The following is a 22,178-nucleotide window of genomic DNA, read 5'->3' as shown; positions in this document are numbered from 1 at the left end:
GTCGCCATCACACAGAATTGCTCTTTAGTGGAAGCCGCTTTCTTCCGTGAGACAATCTGTGCTGTGGGTGTGGTGCCCGGCAGCTGCAATCTCTTCCCGCAGTATCACTGCTGCCATACAGGGGGTCTGAGTGTCTGCAACCCGCGGCCATGTTGTGGAGGACCATTTTGTATGCAGACCACAGCACACTGGACTCCACAAAGATGGCGGCAATCGTGCAGGCGACATAGTGCGTGCTGACATATGGGCGTGTTTATAGTGTGGGCGCGTCCGCCGCTGTCAGCAGCGCAGTGAGTCACAACCGCGCCCTGTCCGGAACCGAGGAGGAGAGAGAGGAGCCCGGAACCAGCGGCGGACGGAGGTGAGAGCACCGGGACAGCAGGCGGGGGGACAGCACAGCACGCACGGCATGTACAGATATACACCTCCTGTATATACATATGTGCGAGTGTGTATAGCGCAGCGTGCTGTTAGTGCATGTACACACTATACACACGACTTCCAGGTTTAGCCCCCACCTCTCTATCCCACCTCTTCCTTTTTTTTTTTTTTACAAAACAAACTGTGCTTTGCTCCCCATCTCCAGGTCCACCGCTGAGTCTCTGCTGCTGCTATGTCACCCAACAGCACCGCAGCCATTCAGTGAGCTCAGTACGGGCAGGTAGAGCCGAGGAGCTCATTGATTGGCTGCGGCAGGGGAGACTCGGTGCTGGACCTGGGGAGGGGGGAGGCTCCCCGATATGTCACATCCTCAGGTGTGCATCTATTTAATGCAATTGTGCTATAAAATGGCTGTGATTGCTGGTGCCTGGTATGTACGGGGCACTCACTGCTGCCGCACGGAGCAGTGTCGTTACAGTGTAGCAGGTGCCGTAGTCCCCTCCACTGGAGCACGTGGCACCTCTCCTGTGGTACCTGGCGCCCCACACTGTTATTTTTCTGCAATCGTCTTTCGGGTGCGATGATAGAAGTGACTGGACCCGCGCGCCAGTGTCTCTTATGTATGTTATGTGCTTCTATTGCGCCATTCATTTCCACATTGTACAGCCATCAACTCTGTCCCCGTTGGGGCTCACAAGCTACACTCCCTATCAGTATGAGTCTTTGGAGTGTGGAAGGACATCAGAAAACACGGAGGAAACCCACGCAAACACGGGGAGAACATACAAACTCCTTGCAGATGGTGTGCTTGGTGCTATTTGAACCCAGGACACCAACTCCGCGAAGCAGTAGTGCCGTTATCTGGGTTGCGGGGGGTTGTGCCGTCCCCTTGGGCGGTGTGCCAGTGGCTGGGCAGTCGATGGTCGTGCCGTCCTCTGTTGCGCCGAGGGGGTTGCGTGCCGTCCTCTGTTGCGCCGAGGGGGTTGCGTGCCGTCCTCTGTTGCGCCAAGGGGGGGGGGGTTGCGTGCCGTCCTCTGTTGCGCCAAGGGGGGGGGGTTGCGTGCCGTCCTCTGTTGCGCCAAGGGGGGGTGGTTGCGTGCCGTCCTCTGTTGCGCCAAGGGGGGGTGGTTGCGTGCCGTCCTCTGTTGCGCCAAGGGGGGGGGGGCGGTGTGTGTCGTCCTCTGTTGCGCCAAGGGGGGGGGGGGGGGTTGCGTGTCGTCCTCTGTTGCGCCAAGGGGGGGGGGGGGTTGCGTGTCGTCCTCTGTTGCGCCAAGGGGGGGGGGGGGGGTTGCGTGTCGTCCTCTGTTGCGCCAAGGGGGGGTGGGGGTTGCGTGTCGTCCTCTGTTGCGCCAAGGGGGGGTGGGGGTTGCGTGTCGTCCTCTGTTGCGCCAAGGGGGGGTGGGGGTTGCGTGTCGTCCTCTGTTGCGCCAAGGGGGGTGGGGGTTGCGTGTCGTCCTCTGTTGCGCCAAGGGGGGGTGGGGGTTGCGTGTCGTCCTCTGTTGCGCCAAGGGGGGGGGGGTGGTTGCGTGCCGTCCTCTGTTGCGCCAAGGGGGGGGGTGGTTGCGTGCCGTCCTCTGTTGCGCCAAGGGGGGGGGGTTGCGTGCCGTCCTCTGTTGCGCCAAGGGGGGGTGGTTGCGTGCCGTCCTCTGTTGCGCCAAGGGGGGGGTGGGGGTTGCGTGTCGTCCTCTGTTGTGCCAAGAGGGGGGGGGTTGCGTGCCGTCCTCTGTTGGGCCAAGGGGGGGGGGGGTTGCGTGCCGTCCTCTGTTGGGCCAAGGGGGGGGGGGCTGTTGGGCCAAGGGGGGGGGGGGTTGCGTGCCGTCCTCTGTTGGGCCAAGGGGGGGGGGTTGCGTGCCGTCCTCTGTTGGGCCAAGGGGGGGGGGTTGCGTGCCGTCCTCTGTTGGGCCAAGGGGGGGGGGTTGCGTGCCGTCCTCTGTTGCGCCAAGGGGGGGGGTTGCGTGCCGTCCTCTGTTGCGCCAAGGGGGGGGGTTGCGTGCCGTACTCTGTTGCGCCAAGGGGGGGGGGAAGGGGGGTTGCGTGCTGCTGAGTGCTGGGCCAGATAGGGCTGTCGGGCTGAAACCTCATGTCCTCACAATTGATGATCCGTCCTGAGAGCAGGTCGTCAGTGTTAGAAGTCACAGGCCCCCTGAACCCCAGATTCCTTCCCCCAGTACGGAGACCTTTTGTTGGTGCCCGGATGCCTTATGCACAGGACGGGCCCCCTCCAGCACAGGGCCACTGACCCCCCCCCCCCCCCCCCCTGCGTGTTGCAGACATGAGTTTGGCACTGGGAGCCTCCGCTTTGAGCTGGCGTCCACATTAATGTTTCCCTGTGGGTTCCACTGTTCCGGATCTCTCTATACTTGGAGATGAGCGTCACTAGTCACCCGGCAGCCCCTTCTCTCGGTCTGGCTGTTCGCCTGCACAGTGCAGCACGGTCAGTGACTGGCGGCTGCTGTCTGTGCTCGGCCTGCAGTCACCGCGCCCGCGTATCGCTGGCATCCTCTGCAGACTGCAGCTGTCACTTTCTAGGAATCGCTCTCCGCCGTGCACTACCACTCCTGCTCTCCGCACTGCCTCATTCATGTGTTATCATGTGCAGCTCTATGTAGGGAGTGCTATCCCCCCGGGTGCAGTAGTAGCGCTGATTTGTGACGAGGGAGGGGGGGGGTTCCTGACATTTAGTAGGGAGCGGTTACACTTACACATTCCTCTCAAACCAGCCCGACCGGTGCAGTGTGTATTATTATAGGCTGCCTTATATCCGCAGCGGAGGGATCACCGGCGCCTGCGCTGCACCTGGATCAGCGCTTGGCTGCACATCGCCGCAGGGCAGCTTTTGCCTCTCTCCAACATCAGCCCCTGAATCACAAACCTGCCCGACCGGTTCCTCCAGCGACTTTACTGTATTTACTGTACTGTATATAGAAGTGATGACGAGGGAGGGGTCCGAGTCAACATGGTGACAGCAGAAGGATCCAGGCCAATGAAACTGCTGAGATACGGCAGTTTTTATTGGTGCGAGATCTCTGCTGACCCCACCCTCCAACAACACACATGCACTCTCAACTCTGCTGAGCGTGCATGTGTTCACAACAGGGAGATAGGAGACAGTCAGTCCATACCAGAGAGCTCTGACATCAGCTCATCTCCCCTGAGCACAAAGGGTTAAGTATGTTAATATCTTGCTGCTTTTTCTGCTCACATCTACCCGCCGCTCCCCTGAGTTTTCCTTTTTTTTTCTTTTGTAAATCCGCCCTATGGTTCCAGAGATATGGGCCTTTTTTTTATTTGCAGCTAATTTTATTGGGTGTACATTATAAAGACCCGCCCCTGAGGATCCTGCGAGCCACGCCCCCTTGTAGAGCACCAAATAAAAAAGCTCATATCTGTGGAACCGTGTGGCGGATTTAGAAGCAATAAAAAGCGATATGCTCAGGGGAGCAGCGGGAATAACGTAAGGGCGAAATACCGGCTACAGGTCACATGATGACCGGTCGTCTTTGTAAACCCCCTTTTAAAGAGATATTACAGTCTAGACATGTCCCTTGGATCGGTGCTGTTAGACCAGCGCTCGGACCTTAACTCATCGCTCGTACAGGAGATGTTTCATTCAAGTCTGTGACTCTGAAGAGACCCGAGGTCAATAAGAAGCTACTTGACTAGTGAGGATGGTTAGGAAAAAAAATCAATCTCCCACCGTTTTGGGTACACAGCTCTAATGCAGATGTTTGTCAATTTTTTTTTTTCTTTTCTTTCACTTTTAGGTAGACTTCAACAATGTTCCTGATCAATCAGTACATGGGAGGAGGAGGCGGTGGCAGAGGCGGTGGCGGAGGCTACTTTAGTGGCGGTGGAGGTGGCGCCGGACTCTTCGGAGGAATTTTCAATGCTCTCAGGTAGGTGGCGGTATAGGCGAGCCGTCATAGTGCGTAAATTTCACTGTGTCCCTGAGGATGGATCTGAGGACAGTTCACACTCGGAGGTGGACAGATGCCGAGGCCCTCCCGGCTGGTCCCAGGGGGCGGACGCCAGTCACTCATGGAGGACGGGATTACTGTATCTGATATCAGACTCTTCTCTCTATGTTAGGATATGGCGGGCGAGGCTAATTTTTGGGTTTTATGTATATACATTGGTCTAGGAGTGGCGGGACATTATAATCCAGGGATCTGGCACCAGAGGTTCCCTTTAACCCCTTCCCACACCCGCCTGCGTCCTGACAGCGTATGTTATACGGCGGCTTCGATCCCCACTCTTGCCCAGAGTCACAGATGGCAGCATTTATATGGTTATATTCCAGCATCCAGCCTCTCCCTCACACTGACATCATGAGGTGCTGACGCGTTCCCATGTCACGTGGAGGTATATGAAATGCCCCCATCACCGCCATTTTTGTTCTCCCATGAAGTCCAGCCTGTGCCTGGGTCAATAAATTTAAAGGACCATGATCCACTGTCCACGTCAATAGTCCATGGCTGCAATCCTCCTCCTACCCGTCTATCACCCGCCACCCGATTTTTAGGCCCAGTGTGATGTCATCATAGCGACTTGATACATGTGACATCACGCCGAACCTACTAATCATAGGAGGTTAATGTAATCACAGCTCATTTAGACCTACAGGTATCCCAAATGGTGGGTGGTGCCAGACATTTCAGGCCGGATCCTGGTGTAGTAACGATGAACAAGAGAAGTGGAAAAAGCCAGCAACCATCTTGGAAAAAACGCTGAAGCGTTATTGTGAAAAATCCATAAAAAAAACATACAGTGGATAAAAATCAGTGTGTAAACAAGGGTCTACGCGTTTCAGGCCTAACATAGAACTGTCCCTTAATCATGATTAAGGGCCAGTTCTGTTACGTCTGAAACGCGTCAACCCTTGTCTGCACGCTGAGCTTTCTCATGTTAGGCCTGAAACGCGTCGACCCTTGTCTGCACGCTGAGCTTTCTCATGTTAGGCCTGAAACGCGTCGACCCTTGTCTGCACGCTGAGCGTTCTCATGTTAGGCCTGAAACGCGTCGACCCTTGTCTGCACGCTGAGCTTTCTCATGTTAGGCCTGAAACGCGTCGACCCTTGTCTGCACGTTGAGTTTTTTATCCACTGTTTTTTTTTTTATGGATTTTTCACAATAAAGCTTCAGAGTTTTTCCAAGATGGTTGCTGGCTTTTTCCACTTCTCTTGTTAATCATAGGAAGTGTTGGGGATACTTGCAGTTAGAAGGTTCGCGTTTCTCCTGTCCGGTGGCCACAGATTATGGACGCGGTCAGTGGACCACGATACTATGAGTCGATTCATATACCAAAGTATTGCAGTGTTCCAGTAAAGGGTTAATGTCGGCTACCGCTGCTGTGATCCACCACTGAGGTTGCTCCTGGGACCCCTGTTAACAGCTGATGTTACTGGGGGGCGGGATCAGGACAGACAGCTGCACATTTTCCTTGCAGTGGCCCCCTACAGGAGAAATGTAGTATTACACGCATATATAGAGGGTAAATTGCAGCCCCCTGTGTCCGGACACCAGAATTCCCCTGTTAAATATAGGGTAAGACATTATATTACTGATACGAGTGTCCTATCATTCTACAGATAGTTATAATAATGTTTTTTTTTTTTTTTTAGTGACGCAGCCGCAAACTACAACCCAACCCCACCGGTGAGTGATTGGTACATTCCCTGTTAGTGGTGGGCTCTGAGGAGGGTGTCACTCGATACTAGCAGACCCCCAGCATAGATTGTTCGGGGCCTGGCACCACACTGGCCACATGGCATGAACATTATGGGCCCAGCGGGTGATTAGTGCACACATGACCCGGCTTTATACACAGGCTTCTTGGTCGCCCCAATGATATGCAGTCGCTTTTCGGAGCCAGGCTGTGATTGGCAGCTAAGCCCCTGCTGTAAGGTGATACTCTGGGGTCCCAGTTATCAACAATCCATGCCTTTGTGGAAAACCCCTTTAATGCCCAAAATATGCCCTCAAGTGGAAAACACCCCCTAACCTTCCCTTGTTGCACACCAGGTCTGTGATGGAGCAGGGGACTACTAAAATGACTGATACCAGAAAGCGAGAGAGATCATGCACTACGCAGCCAGTTATGGACGAGTACAGGTCCACGGCTGCCTAATTTCACCCCTCTGTCTCTCCTCTCCAGCCCCCGCGGAGCCACATTTCCGTCATTCAGTCCAATGAGAGCGAGGAGGAGCGGCAGTTCCGTCGGCTCTTCAGCCAGCTGGCCGGAGATGTGAGTGACGGGCGTGCGTTGGCACGTGCTCCAGGGTTGGCACTGTCGGTGTTGTCATAGGGAGGGTGCTCCGTACCGCACTATGATTAATGTTGACGCCTGTGTTTCTCCAGGACATGGAGGTCAGCGCCTGCGAACTGATGGGAATCGTCAACAAAGTGGTTGCACGACGTGAGTATTGGAGGGATTGGACGGCCCGAATTAGAGGGGAAAGTCACAATTACCAGCAGATTGCAGCCCCCTCTCCACTGTGCCACCGTCCGCGGAGAGGGGGCTGCGCATGCGCGGAGTCTTTCTAATGATTTGTTAGGCAGTTCAAAAATTTGCACGTGGGTCAATATGAAGAGCGGTTTCAAGTGGAACGTCTCTCGAGATGTATACGGTCCCTCCGATAGGACCACCGGATGTCATACTTTCTGTTCTGTACATAGCTGGAGGTCCTGCTGCAGGGACAGGCATCCATTAAGTACAACATTGATGATAGATGGTGGTCCTACTGCTGGGACCCACACCCAACATGCTTTTTGTTCTTAAGATGGAGCTGGTCCCAGCAGTAGGACACGCCCCCCCCCCCCCCAATCTATCATACTTTCTGTTCTCGAGATGGAGCCGGTCCCATTAGTACGAACACCCCCCCCATCTATCATACTTTCTGTTCGTAAGATGGACGCGGTTCCAGAGGTAGGACCCCCATCTATCATACTTTCTGTTCTCGAGATGGAGCCGGTCCCAGCAGCACAAAACCCCCCCATCTATCATACTTTCTGTTTTCAAGATGGACGCGGTTCCAGCGGTAGGACCCCCTTCATCTATCATACCTTCTGTTTTTTCTGTTCGCGAGATGGAGCCGGTCCCAGCAGTACGACCCCCCCCCCCCCCCCCCATCTATCATACTTTCTGTTTTCAAGATGGACGCGGTCCCAGCGGTAGGACCCCCATCTATCATACGTTAGTCATATCCTATGGCTATACAATGGATATGTAAGACTGGACAGCCCCTTTTAAGGCTCTGCTGCCGGTCTTGTTCGCAAGTGATTTTTCTGAGGTGATTTTATGAGGCCTATCGATGGGATACGTCATCACTCTATGATCAGTGGGGGTCCGAGCTCGGAGACCACACCAGATCCTGAAATGGAAATGCTCATCTCTAGTCCTTCCCTGCACAATGGTGCCCGGACACGCCAGTGAATAGTACCCGCTCCTGCACGGCCGGTGGTCTATGCGGGGAGAAGGGTAACGGTCAGCACTGTGCCCCGTCGGTCTCAAGGATCAGTCCCCTGTACATACAGGTCCTAGTAATGGGAATACGAGGCCAGTCCCAGGCTTCATATTTCGGCTTGCACCAGGCCGAGCCTCATGTAAATGTCGGCTCTTATATTTGCATTCAGAGGCGCCCGTTACCATAGTGACCGCGCCATCCTCTTCTCTTTCAGATCCGGACCTGAAGACGGACGGCTTCAGCATCGACTCGTGCCGCAGTATGGTGGCCGTGATGGACGTATCCTTATACACTGTGTGATGTGCCATAGCCACGTTAGCAGCTCTTGCCCATGTCCTTCTCCTGCCCCCCACATTAATGGGGAGAGGGGAGTAAGCCGCTGCCGCACTCCTCTGTTGATCTCCCCCAGCAATAAAACACGGCGGCCTTTTTTATTGCTTTCACCAGCGTAGCCATACATTCGGCTGCAGCGTTGACGGCAGTTATAACGCTGCAACCAGTCACTGAGCTCAGAAAGCTTTTTCAAAGGGGACAACCCCTTTAAGGGGTCAGTGGAGATGTGTTATATAAAGGCAGGTGGTGACTGTATACAGCGGGCTCAGCTCCTGTGCCGGACAGAGGGGGTTAATATAATGTATATGGGGCCGTTACACCGCGAACATGTTTGTTTCCTTGAAATGAGACTCGGCCATAACTTCAGGCTCCCAGATTACATTGATGAAACCAATATTAAAAAGTTGGTACAGATCACTGTCCACTAGGGGGCGTCCTCTCTCCTCCAAGTTTGATTGACAGGTCTCCCTATTTAAAAATGAAACATGGCTGCTTTCTTCCTGTGAGGTAAATCCTGGGATATGAAGAGGAATTATGACTAGAAGTCATAATTGCTCTCATCACTCCCTGGCAGTGCCCCCCCCCCCTCCCTTCTGGTTCTCAAATGTCCAGCATCTGTGAAGGTGTCACATCCCACTTACACCTCCAACAGCCATCTCCTCTGATATGGAGATGAGATGATGTGAGGACAATGGACCCAGGATGACTCCCTGCCGTCCCCCTGTAACAAGAGTTGTATCTCATTAGCAAGGCTTGGAAGTAGCCAGACAGAACGACTCCAGTAAAAAATGGTTCATATCTCGCAAGCCATATCTCCGATAAATATGGCAACCATAAAAATGGTGTTTGCGCAGGCGGACGATGCTGGCACACATTTTTTATGGAAGGGGGAGCTTGGGAAATACCCCAGGCGTGATATCAGCCATATGGGAACTCGTAGACAGGTCATGAGTCCCCTCGTTCTGTAGCTAAATTCATAACTGTCACAATGAGAGCATTGGCGTCCGCCTACGACGCTCCCAGGCAAAGTTATGGCCCATATTCCATGTTGTGAATTTGTCCATAACTCCAGCCAGGGGTGGAGCAGTGTTCCCTGTGAGGTCACTAAGGTAGGAGGGGACCTGGATCTGCCCAGGTTGATAACCCTACTTCGGCCATTTTCCAGTGTTCTTCTGCTCGGGGGCCTGGTTGGGAAAGACCTGTGAGGGAGTTCCTGGAAACCTGGTCTACAGCGCCCCCCTGTGGCCAGACGCAACAAGGTAACTGCTGGAACTGTGTATGCCTGTTTGTAACCCATGCTTTGATTGTAACTGTACTCTGACATATGTATATTCTGTAGATTCCCTATTGTATATATTGTAGTTTCTAGTGTGCTTTAGGCTGATTAAATTATATAATTAATCTTGGGCTGTTCTGTTATCTCGATCTTGAATCCCACGTCTGTGTGTTCGGCTAATAGTTACCGTAAATCGGTTGGTGGCAGCGAATTGTGCCAAGGATTATTGTGGGGAGGCCAGTGAGATTCGGGGAGATTTTATATATTCCGCCCGCGGAGGTCGGGGGAATATATACCTTACTCTCACCGGGGACCCTTCAATAATCGGCATAAGTAGTATAGCGGCCTCCTTGCTTATGGTCGGGCAATTCCATAATTGGCCTGACTATAAGAGGGGCGCTAGAGAGCGCGTCACGTGCTCTGTCTGTCGGTCGGGAGGTATAAAGGAGGGGTGACCCCCCACTTGTTACCCCCCGATTGTGACGTACTGGTAGCCAGCGCGGGGGATTTCTGAGTGACCCCCCCGGTGGTTTGTGACATATTGGTGGCATAGCAGTGGGATCGAGATAATAGTGTGTGTGAGTGTGAGACCCATACTCCCAGACACTAAAGACTGCCTGCAGCAGCTGTGGCTGCTGGGGTCTTCAGACTAGCTCAACACTAGAGTGTCAGAGTGCAGATACTGTAAGGTGTGTGGAGGCATCAGGTGTCAGTTCTGTGTCAGTGACCAAAAGTCTGCAAGAATGGCTGATGGCACCAGGAGCAGAGCTATGCAACTGGCCAATGCTAAGGCAGGAGCCGAAGAGAGGGAGGACGGTGCTGTGGACAGCAATGAGGAGGTTGCCCACGAGTCCTCCAGGAGCTCGACGCCAGAAAACAGCTCTGCAGAGGACATTGCACAACCGGGCACTGCTGGACAAGATGAGGAGCAGCTCACCCAAGGGTCCTCAACGAGCCAGATGCCAGCCCTCCGCTCTGCAATGGACAGTGAATCACCCGGCTCCGCAGCGGGCCGCAGATCACCACGTGCCATTCCACCGAGCCTGGGAGGCTCGGATAGCCTTCTTCAAATGGCTATGGCCCTTCTCCAGGCTGGAGACCAGGAGGGCTACAAGGGACTCCTGGCAGAGCACAGGGCAGAGCGGCAGGCAGCGCGTGATGCTGAGGCTGCGGAGCGGCAAGCAGTGCGTGAGGCTGCGGAGCGGCAAGCAGCGCGTGAAGAGCGAGAGCGACAGGCAGAGCGTGACTACCAGCTGCAGCTAGCTCAGCTCCGGCCCTCATCAGCCACACGTGACCTTCAAGACACCAAACTTCCAAAGGTCCGTGTTGAGGACTTCCCAGTGCTGGAGAAGGATGGAGACTTGGACTCTTTCTTGACTGCTTTTGAACAGACTTGCTTGCAGCACCATCTGAACAAGGACCAGTGGGCCAAATACCTGACCCCCCGTTTAAGGGGTAAGGCCCTGGATGTCCTTGGGGACTTGCCTGCTGAGGCAGATCAGGGCTACGACACCATCAAGCGGGCCCTGATCCAACAGTACAACCTCACTCCAGAGTCCTACCGCAAGAAGTTCCGGAGCCTACAGAAGGGACCAAAGGACTCCTGGGCTGACCACCGGCGGGCACTTGCCCGAGCTGCCGACCACTGGACCCAAGGCCTGCAGCTTTCCACCGGACCGGAGATCCTGGACTTGTTCATCACGGAGCAACTCTTGTGGAACTGCCCTGAGGATCTCCGCCAGTTCATCCGAGACCAGAAGCCAAAGGGGTCCACGGCTACAGCTGCCCTTGCCGATGACTACACCAACAACCGGGCCCCTGAGGCCAGGAGAGCGGCCACCAGCAGCACCTGGAGAGGGGGTAAGATGAATTCTGCGACTGCCCCACCTGCCCCTAGACTGCAGGGGGTGTCCCCCTCAACTCCCCTCTCCAGGCCCGTGGCGGAACCAAGACGGTGCCACCAGTGCAACCTACCTGGACACTTCAAGGCCATGTGCCCTCAGCGTCCCAAGGCCCCGGCTCCGTCCCCGTCCCAAGGGCCGCCCAAGGTGTATTGTGTGGGTGGGGGTGGTGGTAGGTCCCTGGACAGCTTCCAACCTGTCACCGTCGGCCAGTCTGTGACCATAGGACTGCGAGACAGCGCCTCGGAGGTGACTCTGGTGCGGCCTGAGATGGTGTCCCCCCAAGACTTGATCCCTGGAAAAACCCTCGCTGTCTCCGGGATTGGAGGCATTGACCCGGCGCTGCCTGTTGCTGACATTTATGTGGACTGGGGCGCAGGGCGAGGGGTGAGGGAGGTGGGGGTAACGGATCGGATCCCTGCAAACGTGCTACTTGGGACAGATTTGGGGCAAATAACCTCCCAGTTTGGCCCCGCCCCAAGGGCTGAACCTTCAGCCCGTACTGACATGACTCCTAACAATGTTAATGTGTTATCTATGAATGATGTAAGGGAGGAGGGAGTGAACTCTGATATTTCTGCTTGCATAGACACCATAGACACACACTCAGCTGCAGCTGTGACAGGGGAGGGGGTCAGAGAAAGGTGTGACCATGCCTCTACAAGTAACCAGCCTGTGAGCTGGGATCTGTTGCCCTCTGCAGGGATAAGCAGAGAGCAGGGTGCTGCAGGGGGAGGACCAGTGTGTGGGGTGGGGGCTACCACAGCAAATGTGGGGTCCCCAGAGATTTCACAGCGGGGTTCTGTTGCTGCAGAGGGGGAACAGGCAGGTGAGATTGGGGCCGGTCCAGGAGCGGAAGTGCTCCCAGGTAAGATCTCGGTGCAGGGTTCCCCCACAACCGGGGTGTCAGGAAGCCAGGTAGGTCTGCCTGAACCGGCGACTTGGTCAGGAACGGAGGAGGAGCAGGCACGACCCACGGTCGCTGTGGCCGCTGTCACCCGCAGTGGGAGTGCTGGAAGCCAAGGGGCCTCCCGGAGGTCCGATAGCTCTTCCCCTTCTGACCAAGTGGCAGCCGAGTCAGGTGGAGGCCAGGACACAGGTCCCGGGGTACTGACCGAAGATGTGACAGTCTCGTCGATTCTGGCCACATCTGGTCAGGGGTTTCAGGCAGCGTTAGAAGCTGACGACAGCCTGAAAGCTCTAAAGGAGCAGGCGGCACAGCCTCCCTCGGACTCGGACCCGGAGCGAGTGGTCTGGGACCAAGGACGGCTGTACCGGGCCACGGTCCAGCAGGGTTCACCGGAGGCGTGGCCCAGGGACCGACAGTTGGTGGTACCCTATCCGTTCCGGACGGAGTTGTTGCGGATCGCACATGAGATTCCGATGGCCGGACACCTAGGGATCGCTAAGACCAAGGCCAGGTTAAACCAGCATTTCTACTGGCCAAAAATGGGGGCCGATGTGGCTGCCTACTGCCGTTCGTGTGAAACCTGTCAGAGAGTGGGGAAGGCGGGGCCACACCCCAAAGCCCCACTAGTATCTCTGCCAATCATCGATGAGCCTTTCAGGAGGGTGGCTGTGGATCTGGTCGGCCCGCTGGCCATCCCCAGCAGCTCCGGGAAACGCTTCATACTGACGGTAGTTGACTATGCCACCCGGTACCCAGAAGCAGTGGCCTTGTCGTCCATTCGGGCTGACAAGGTGGCCACCGCATTGCTGGAGATTTTCTCCCGAGTGGGTTTTCCCCAGGAAATGCTCACCGACCGGGGGACCCAATTCATGTCCCAGCTGATGGAGACCCTCTGTAAGCAAGTCCAGGTGCGACATCTGGTGGCCAGCCCGTACCATCCACAGACTAATGGCCTGTGCGAGCGGTTCAATGGCACCTTAAAGCAGATGCTTAAGATGTTGGTCGACTCCCATGGGCGTGACTGGGAGCGGTATCTCCCACACCTGTTATTTGCTTACCGGGAGGTTCCACAGGCCTCAACAGGATTCTCACCGTTTGAGCTCCTGTACGGGCGACGTGTGCGGGGCCCCCTGGCTCTGGTGAAAGAGGCTTGGGAAGGGGATTTGGCCACCCCTGGAGTGTCGGTCATCGAGTATGTCATGCGCTTCCGGGACAAAATGCAGGCCTTGACGCAACTGGTACACGACAATATGGCTCAAGCCCAGGCCGATCAGAAGCGTTGGTACGACCAGAACGCTTGTGAGAGGACCTACCAAGTGGGTCAAAAGGTGTGGGTACTGGTCCCCGTACCACAGGACAAGCTTCAGGCAGCCTGGGAAGGCCCATACCTCGTGTACCAGCAGCTCAACCCTGTAACGTACCTGGTCACCCTGGACCCCGCCCGTGGAAGGCGAAAGCCCTTCCATGTGAACATGATGAAGGCACATCATGAGCGGGAGGCATGTGCGCTCCCCGTGTGCAACCTGCCCGAGGAGGGAGAAGCGGAAACCCTCTTGGATATGCTAGCCCAGGTTAGGGCAGGCGGATCCATTGAGGATGTGGAGGTTGGCCACCAGCTCTTGGAGGACCAACGGTCCCAGCTGTGGGCCACCCTCCTCCCCTTCCGGGGGTTGTTTACCAACCAGCCCGGAAGGACTGACTTGGCTGTCCATCACGTGGACACTGGGGATCATCCCCCGATCCGGCGTTCAGCATATCGGGTCTCCCTGGAGGTGCAGCAACACATGCGCCAGGAGATTGACGAGATGCTGAAGCTGGGGGTGATCCAGGCATCCAACAGCGCTTGGGCCTCGCCTGTAGTCCTCGTCCCTAAGAAGGACCGAACCACTCGGTTCTGCGTGGACTACAGGGGGCTCAATGCTGTCACGGTCGCCGATGCGTACCCAATGCCACGCATCGATGACCTGCTCGATCAGTTGGCCGGGGCTCAGTACCTGACCATCATGGACCTGAGCCGGGGATATTGGCAGATCCCCCTGACTCGCAAGGCCAGGGAACGCTCTGCCTTTATTACCCCATTTGGACTGTACGAGTCCACGGTGATGCCATTCGGGATGAGGAATGCCCCTGCCACTTTCCAGCGGATGGTCAACACCCTGCTCAAGGGACTTGAAGGGTACGCGGCCGCGTACCTGGATGACATTGCCGTCTTCAGTCCCACCTGGGAGGACCACCTAGAGCATCTAGCACAGGTGCTCAGGCGGATCCACCGGGCAGGTTTGACCATCAAGCCGGGAAAGTGTCAGCTGGCCATGAGCGAGGTCCAGTACCTCGGTCACCGGGTAGGTGGGGGAACGCTGAAGCCCGAGCCTGAGAAAGTGGAGGCCATCGCATCCTGGCCCACCCCCAGGACCAAGAAGCAGGTGATGTCCTTCTTGGGGACCGCTGGGTACTATAGGAGGTTTGTTCCATGCTATAGTAGCCTGGCAAAGCCCTTGACGGACCTCACCAAGAAGAAGCTGCCCTCTGCAGTCGATTGGACAGTGGACTGCGAGACAGCCTTCCGGGCCCTAAAGGACGCCCTGTCCAGCCCGCCCGTGCTACAGGCAGCCGACTTCACGCGGCCGTTTGTAGTACAGACCGACGCCAGTGACTTCGGCCTCGGTGCGGTGCTCAGCCAGGTGGACTCTGCGAGCCAAGAGCACCCAGTCTTGTACCTGAGCAGGAAGCTGTTACCAAGGGAAGTGGCCTATTCTACAATGGAGAAGGAGTGCCTGGCCATAGTGTGGGCCCTGCAGCGTCTGCAACCCTATCTATACGGGCGCCACTTCATCGTGGAGACGGACCACAATCCCCTCAGCTGGTTGCACACCGTCTCTGGGACGAATGGGCGATTGTTGCGATGGAGCCTTGCGCTCCAGCAATACGACTTCACCATTCGCCACAAAAGGGGCCGTGACCACGGTAACGCAGACGGGCTGTCCCGACAAGGAGAGGTCGCGGACGGGCGCACGGGGGAACACCGGAGTGTGCTGCCCCCTAGCGCCCTCAAAAGGGGGGAGGTGTGAGGTAAATCCTGGGATATGAAGAGGAATTATGACTAGAAGTCATAATTGCTCTCATCACTCCCTGGCAGTGCCCCCCCCCTCCCTTCTGGTTCTCAAATGTCCAGCATCTGTGAAGGTGTCACATCCCACTTACACCTCCAACAGCCATCTCCTCTGATATGGAGATGAGATGATGTGAGGACAATGGACCCAGGATGACTCCCTGCCGTCCCCCTGTAACAAGAGTTGTATCTCATTAGCAAGGCTTGGAAGTAGCCAGACAGAACGACTCCAGTAAAAAATGGTTCATATCTCGCAAGCCATATCTCCGATAAATATGGCAACCATAAAAATGGTGTTTGCGCAGGCGGACGATGCTGGCACACCTTTTTTATGGAAGGGGGAGCTTGGGAAATACCCCAGGCGTGATATCAGCCATATGGGAACTCGTAGACAGGTCATGAGTCCCCTCGTTCTGTAGCTAAATTCATAACTGTCACAATGAGAGCATTGGCGTCCGCCTACGACGCTCCCAGGCAAAGTTATGGCCCATATTCCATGTTGTGAATTTGTCCATAACTCCAGCCAGGGGTGGAGCAGTGCTCCCTGTGAGGTCACTAAGGTAGGAGGGGACCTGGATCTGCCCAGGTTGATAACCCTACTTCGGCCATTTTCCAGTGTTCTTCTGCTCGGGGGCCTGGTTGGGAAAGACCTGTGAGGGAGTTCCTGGAAACCTGGTCTACAGCGCCCCCCTGTGGCCAGACGCAACAAGGTAACTGCTGGAACTGTGTATGCCTGTTTGTAACCCATGCTTTGATTGTAACTGTACTCTGACATAACTGTATATTCTGTAGATTCCCTATTGTATATATTGTAGTTTCTAGTGTGCTTTAGGCTGATTAAATTATATAATTAATCTTGGGCTGTTCTGTTATCTCGATCTTGAATCCCACGTCTGTGTGTTCGGCTAATAGTTACCGTAAATCGGTTGGTGGCAGCGAATTGTGCCAAGGATTATTGTGGGGAGGCCAGTGAGATTCGGGGAGATTTTATATATTCCGCCCGCGGAGGTCGGGGGAATATATACCTTACTCTCACCGGGGACCCTTCAATAATCGGCATAAGTAGTATAGCGGCCTCCTTGCTTATGGTCGGGCAATTCCATAATTGGCCTGACTATAAGAGGGGCGCTAGAGAGCGCGTCACGTGCTCTGTCTGTCGGTCGGGAGGTATAAAGGAGGGGTGACCCCCCCACTTGTTACCCCCCGATTGTGACGTACTGGTAGCCAGCGCGGGGGATTTCTGAGTGACCTCCCCGGTGGTTTGTGACACTTCCTGAAACAGCGCCACTCCTGTCCTCAGGTTGTGTCTGGTATTGCAGACAAGCTCCATTTACTTATATAAATCCAAAAACTGAAATAGAGATCCATAATCTATATATGCATGTCCACCAAACAGAGTATATAAACCTACACTAGACCTGCGCAATCACATAGTACATCAATGAAAATACACATGATTTCAAAAAAGTATTACAAATTTTTATTAACATGATACCAATAGACAATATATCACATGATTCGAGATGGATATCAAAAAACAGTAAAAAGTCATTACCCCTTAAAAACACAGAAAAAATCCTGGGACAGTGTGGTCTTAAAGTTGGTACATTATAGTGGTCACATAGGATGTATACATGCACCCCAAAACACATCAAAGGTAATATTACAAGACCAGCAATCTGGTATACTGTAGTTGAACAGGATGCAGGCATAAATCCCAAATACATCAAAGGTACAAAGCTGGCACTCCAGCAGAAATTTAATATTGCTGTATCAATTTATCATGTCATGCAATTATAAGCATATAGTACATAAAGAAACCCCTGCGGATTACATAAATCACAGCATATCTATCTACAATGAGATTTTACCCCACATGGAGTTATGCCAGCATTCAGGTCAGTATTGAACCATCCCATCACCCAGTGAAGGGAGATGGGAAGAATTCGGACCTGAAACACTGCTGGAGGCAAATTGAAGTTGGTAAGAGACCACTACCTGGTGAACCACACTGCCCAGCACCTCTACGCGCACGTTTCACACTCGCTTCGTCAGGTGTACCTTCACCTTTGATGTATTTGGGATTTATGCCTGCATCCTGTTCAACTACAGTATACCAGATTGCTGGTCTTGTAATATTACATTTGATGTGTTTTGGGGTGCATGTATACATCCTATGTGACCACTATGATGTATCAACTTTAAGACCACACTGTCCCAGGATTTTTTCTGTGTTTTTAAGGGGTAATGACTTTTTACTGTGTTTTTTGATATCCATCTCGAATCATGTGATATATTGTCTATTGGTATCATGTTAATAAAAATTTGTAATACTTTTTTGAAATCATGTGTATTTTCATTGATGTACTATGTGATTGCGCAGGTCTAGTGTAGGTTTATAAGCTCCATTTACTTCAGGGGAGCTGAGCTGCAAAACCAGATACAAATCCTCCTCCGTCCATATAGTGACTTTCCACACCCGATCGCGCTCGTGCTGTATCTGCACACGGAGACTACAGCGATGGGGGAGATGTTTGGGCCTTAACCCCTCTGTACAGAGCGACAGCACCGGCAAACTGGGCTTTGAGGAATTCAAGTACTTGTGGAACAACATAAAGAAATGGCAGGTAATGAAAGCTGGAGAATACAGGCCGCCGGGAAACCGGGCCCGGGACTGTGACCCCGGCCGATGATCATAGGGGGCAGTAATGAGCGCATTGTAACGACTGAAGGGCTTGGGGTAATATCTGTATGAGGAGAGATGCCTGTGCACCATACATTCAATTAAAACCTTATTCATAAAGAAGTTCTGAGATGTATTATGAGGTTCTGCAGCAGCTGAGGTATATATTGAGGTTCTGCAGCTGCTGAGGTGTATATTTTGAGGTTCTGCAGCTGCTGAGGTGTATATTATGAGGTTCTGCAGCTGCTGAGGGGTGTGTGTTATGAGGTTCTGCAGCAGCTGGGGTGTGTTATGGGATTCTGCAGCAGCTGGGGTGTATATTATAAAGTTCTGCAGCAGCTGGGGTTGTGTTTTATGATGTCATTCAGTGGCTGAGGCATGTAATGTATTATATTTTGTTCCATTTGTACTTTTCCAGGCGATCTACAAGAGATATGACGCTGACCGATCGGGAACGATTAACGGCAATGAGCTCCCCGGGGCGTTCCAGGCAGCAGGTGGGTGGTGGTAGTGCTGTACTACAGCTGCGGTCCTCTCACATTCAGTGCACAGGAAGGAGGAGAGACTTGGTAAAGCCGCATCTCCCTGGTTGTGCTGCACTGCACACTGTCCTCTGTTATTCCTCCTGGAAATGAGTACCATTTCTCTTGCCAGTGGATCATTGCTTGTCAGATCTGCGCAGGGACATGGAGGATGGTAACGACCCCCTGTCCATGGTGGAGCCGCCCAGAGACCGTCCATTATACTGATTGCGCTCATTGATCCCTTTTTTTAGGATTCCAGCTCACCGATGACTTGTACAAAATGATCAGTCGCCGTTATTCCGATGAGAGAGGCGACATGGACTTTGACAACTTCATCGGCTGCCTGGTGCGGCTCGACGCCATGTTCCGTAAGTAATATTACGCCGGCCGTCTCCAGATATGGCGACACACAACATTATTATTTTTGCATCATAAGAGCCATAAAAATACTTAGAAAAACAAACGATACATGTTTGGAGCCTCTATATCACCACTGAGCTAAAGACTCGTGTGAGCGGCTCCGTTTTGCCCAACATTAAAGGGAATCTGTCACCAGGTTTTTTTCTCTCTCCCATCTGAGAGCAGAGACAGAGAGCCTGATTCCAGCAATGTGTCACTTACTATCATTTTGATAGGATCACTGTTTTCTCTGCTGCAGATCTAGCAGTTATACAGAGCTCATGAATAGGCTTGACTACCTGCAGCACACAAAGTAGTCCTGTAATGATAATCTCCTGCTGATTAAACTTTTATCAAAACTACACTAAGCAGCCCATTAAGTGACACATCGCTGGAATCAGGGTCTCTGCCCCTACATTAACCTGCCCTCAGGTTAGGTGGCAAAAATTGGGTGACAGATTCCCTTTAAATGCTCTACAAAGAAAATCCAAAGAACAGTGGTGGGATTTGGCCCCCTCTTCTGGAGGAGGGTCGTAGTCGTGGGTATTCATACTTCACTTTCTTGCTTTCCAGGTGCTTTTAAAGCTTTGGATAAAGATGGAGATGGGAAGATCCGGGTGACCATTCAGGAGGTGAGTGCTGATTTTTTTTTTTTTTTTTTATTTTTTTTTTCCCGGCGGCTGCACATGGTGTTTCCACAATTCTAATATATATTACTGATAGTCTTGCAGTGCTGGGGTCCTGGTTTCAAATCCCACAAAGGACACCATCTGCAAGGGATCTGTATGCTCTCCCCGTGTTTGCGTGGGTTTCCTCCGGGTTCTCCAGCTTCCTTCTACACTCCAAAGACATACAGATAGGGACTCTAGATTGTGAGCCCCAATGGGGACAGTGTTGCCAATGTATGTAAAGTGCTGAGGAATTAACAGCGCTATATAAATGAATAAATATTATTATTATTATTATTATTATTATTATTATTATTATTATTATTATTATTATTATTATTCCCTGAATTGAATGTTACCCCCCCCCCCCCACCCCCCTCCCATTACTTATGTTGACTGTGGGGGGGTTAATCAGTTGACATTGATCACCCCCACAAACTTTGACCCAAACCCCCTCCCCAGGCTACTCCCCAGGCTACTCCCCTGGCTCAATGTCAGTTGTGGGCAGATAAGTAAATCAGTTGACGGAACGATTCCAAAAAAATCAATTATAGACTATATACTTAAATGGCCTCTAAAGACATTGTAAACAGCGCCACCCCTGTCTGTGGTTGTGTCAGGTATTGCAGCAAAACTCCAGAGAAGTGAATGATTCTGAACTGTAATAACTCATACAATCCAGTGTGGCCGAGCTTCTATAGATCTGGACAATCCCTTTAAATGATTGTCATTTGTGTTCCTTTATTTTCGCAGTGGCTGCAGCTGACCATGTATTCATGAAGCAGGAGACCGGCCGCCTTGTGGAGCTGTGAAGGACTCTCCCCTCTGTCCCAGCTGTATACATGCCTGTTTTTTTACACTCCTTACCTTTGTAAACTTTAGGAAAAAAAGTTTCACTTTAATATTGGAATCTGGGTGCCCAGCGGTCTATGGCAGCGGACCTGCTGGCACCATGTACTGTGTGACGCCTCTGCTTTTATATGCTCTGTAATGCCAGGTGAATGACAATAAATCCAACCAGTTCAACTGTGCACAGCTTTATTTGTATGCCGCCCATTGTCAGCGACCTGGTATCCTAGTCATTGATCATCCTTGCATGGAATATCAGACAGCACCATAGTACGGCATTCATTCATAGGGACCGTAATGGGTCCCATCACACCCAAAAGAGTTAGTTTTGTGCTTTTTCATCAGATGACATGTAAAATACCGCCATAATACAATGCCACCATATTTGTGCTCTATTCACTTCTTCTAGAAACTATTACTTTACTATAGTGTGTCCACCCATATCCAGTCCACCGCCATTACCTTGAGAACGGCGGCAGCTATAGGCATAGAAGTGGTGTCTAGGTATAGTAAAGTAGCCATATGCTTCGCAATGAAACCACCAATAGCGCCACCTGGTGGAAAACAACCAGCATTTTTATCTCAAAAACGGAACGAGATAGAGGGAAAAAAGTGAATTACAAAGTTGTAGGGCATCATCAATACAATACGAATCGACACCTTGCATACAGAAATGCTATGATATGAAACCCATGACCCCACTGAATGCTGGTCACGCATATGGCGCTCATTTAACTTCGATGCTCAAAGTGTCCCCCGTCAGCTGCAATGCACATCTGGCCTCTGCACAGCATACTGTATCTTGCTGCACGTTGTGCAATATGGTAGGTGACACGTTTGCACAAGCATCTGTGATACGTCGTCGTAGGTCCTGCAATGTTGGTGGAGGGGTCGCATACACCTGCTGTGTGATGTGACCTCACAGAAAGAAGTCCAATGGGGTCAGGTCAGGTGAGCGGAGGCCACACCACACAGCCACCATACCCAATGACTTGTAGGAAGGTCTCCATGAGGTATCGCTTCACGTCCGCAGCCTTGTGAGGTTTACACGTTCTAATCATAGCATTTCTGTATACAAGGTGTCGATTCGTATTGAATTGATGATGCCCTACAACTTTGTAATTCACTTTTTTTCTCTCTCGTTCCGTTTGAGATAAAAATGCTAATTCCGTTGTTTTCCACCAGGTGGCGCTGTAGGTGGTTTCATTGTGTAGCGCATGGCTACTTTACTATACCTAGACACCACTTCTATGCCTATAGCTGCCGCCGTTCTCAAGTTAATGGTGATGGACAGGATATGGGTGGACACACTGTATAGTACAAACGTTCAGAGGTTCAAGTGCTCTATGGGGACTAGATTTGCGCTGCCCGAACCAAGGGCATTGGAAAGAAAATTTTATAATTTTAAGACCCGATCGAGAACAATAGGCGAAGATGAGACTAGTCCGGCATGGCCCCAGCCGGCTATACCCAGCGCCACTCATGGTGATGAACTGGTCTCTTGCAAAGTGGACACATTGGAGAGAGCTGTCAATCACCATGAGTGATGCAGAGAATAGCCAGGCTCGCCTGATCTCCGGTTATGGCTCCCGATCTGATCTTTCCAAGTTTAAAAACTCCAAAACACATTTAACATCTCGTCCATAAAAAAAATCCTGTATATTAAAGACCAATACCATTTA

General features: G+C 52.6%; 1 protein-coding gene across 2 annotated transcripts in view; it reads left to right on the top strand.

Annotated features, from left to right (window-relative positions):
• CAPNS1 (calpain small subunit 1) overlaps positions 1-20,678 on the top strand; it is a 69,229-nt gene extending 48,551 nt beyond the window's left edge. The window contains exons 1-11 of one of the 2 annotated variants that reach the window (XM_075323469.1): positions 256-361; positions 4,146-4,277; positions 6,003-6,036; positions 6,536-6,625; positions 6,739-6,796; positions 8,059-8,123; positions 17,932-18,000; positions 18,475-18,553; positions 18,832-18,948; positions 19,553-19,611; positions 20,401-20,678. In XM_075323469.1, the coding sequence (XP_075179584.1) occupies positions 4,159-4,277; positions 6,003-6,036; positions 6,536-6,625; positions 6,739-6,796; positions 8,059-8,123; positions 17,932-18,000; positions 18,475-18,553; positions 18,832-18,948; positions 19,553-19,611; positions 20,401-20,427 (717 nt within the window). In that variant the 5' untranslated portion in view covers positions 256-361; positions 4,146-4,158 and the 3' untranslated portion in view covers positions 20,428-20,678. Of the gene's footprint in view, positions 1-255; positions 362-4,145; positions 4,278-6,002; positions 6,037-6,535; positions 6,626-6,738; positions 6,797-8,058; positions 8,124-17,931; positions 18,001-18,474; positions 18,554-18,831; positions 18,949-19,552; positions 19,612-20,400 lie in introns of those variants that run through there. The other variant, XM_075323470.1, reaches the window with a different exon arrangement.
• Positions 20,679-22,178: the final 1,500 nt, after the last annotated feature.

The sequence above is a fragment of the Anomaloglossus baeobatrachus genome, chromosome 9 (assembly GCF_048569485.1).
Source record: "Anomaloglossus baeobatrachus isolate aAnoBae1 chromosome 9, aAnoBae1.hap1, whole genome shotgun sequence".
Classification (NCBI taxonomy): Eukaryota; Metazoa; Chordata; class Amphibia; order Anura; family Aromobatidae; genus Anomaloglossus; species Anomaloglossus baeobatrachus.
This window is presented reverse-complemented; position numbering and strand designations above follow the sequence as displayed.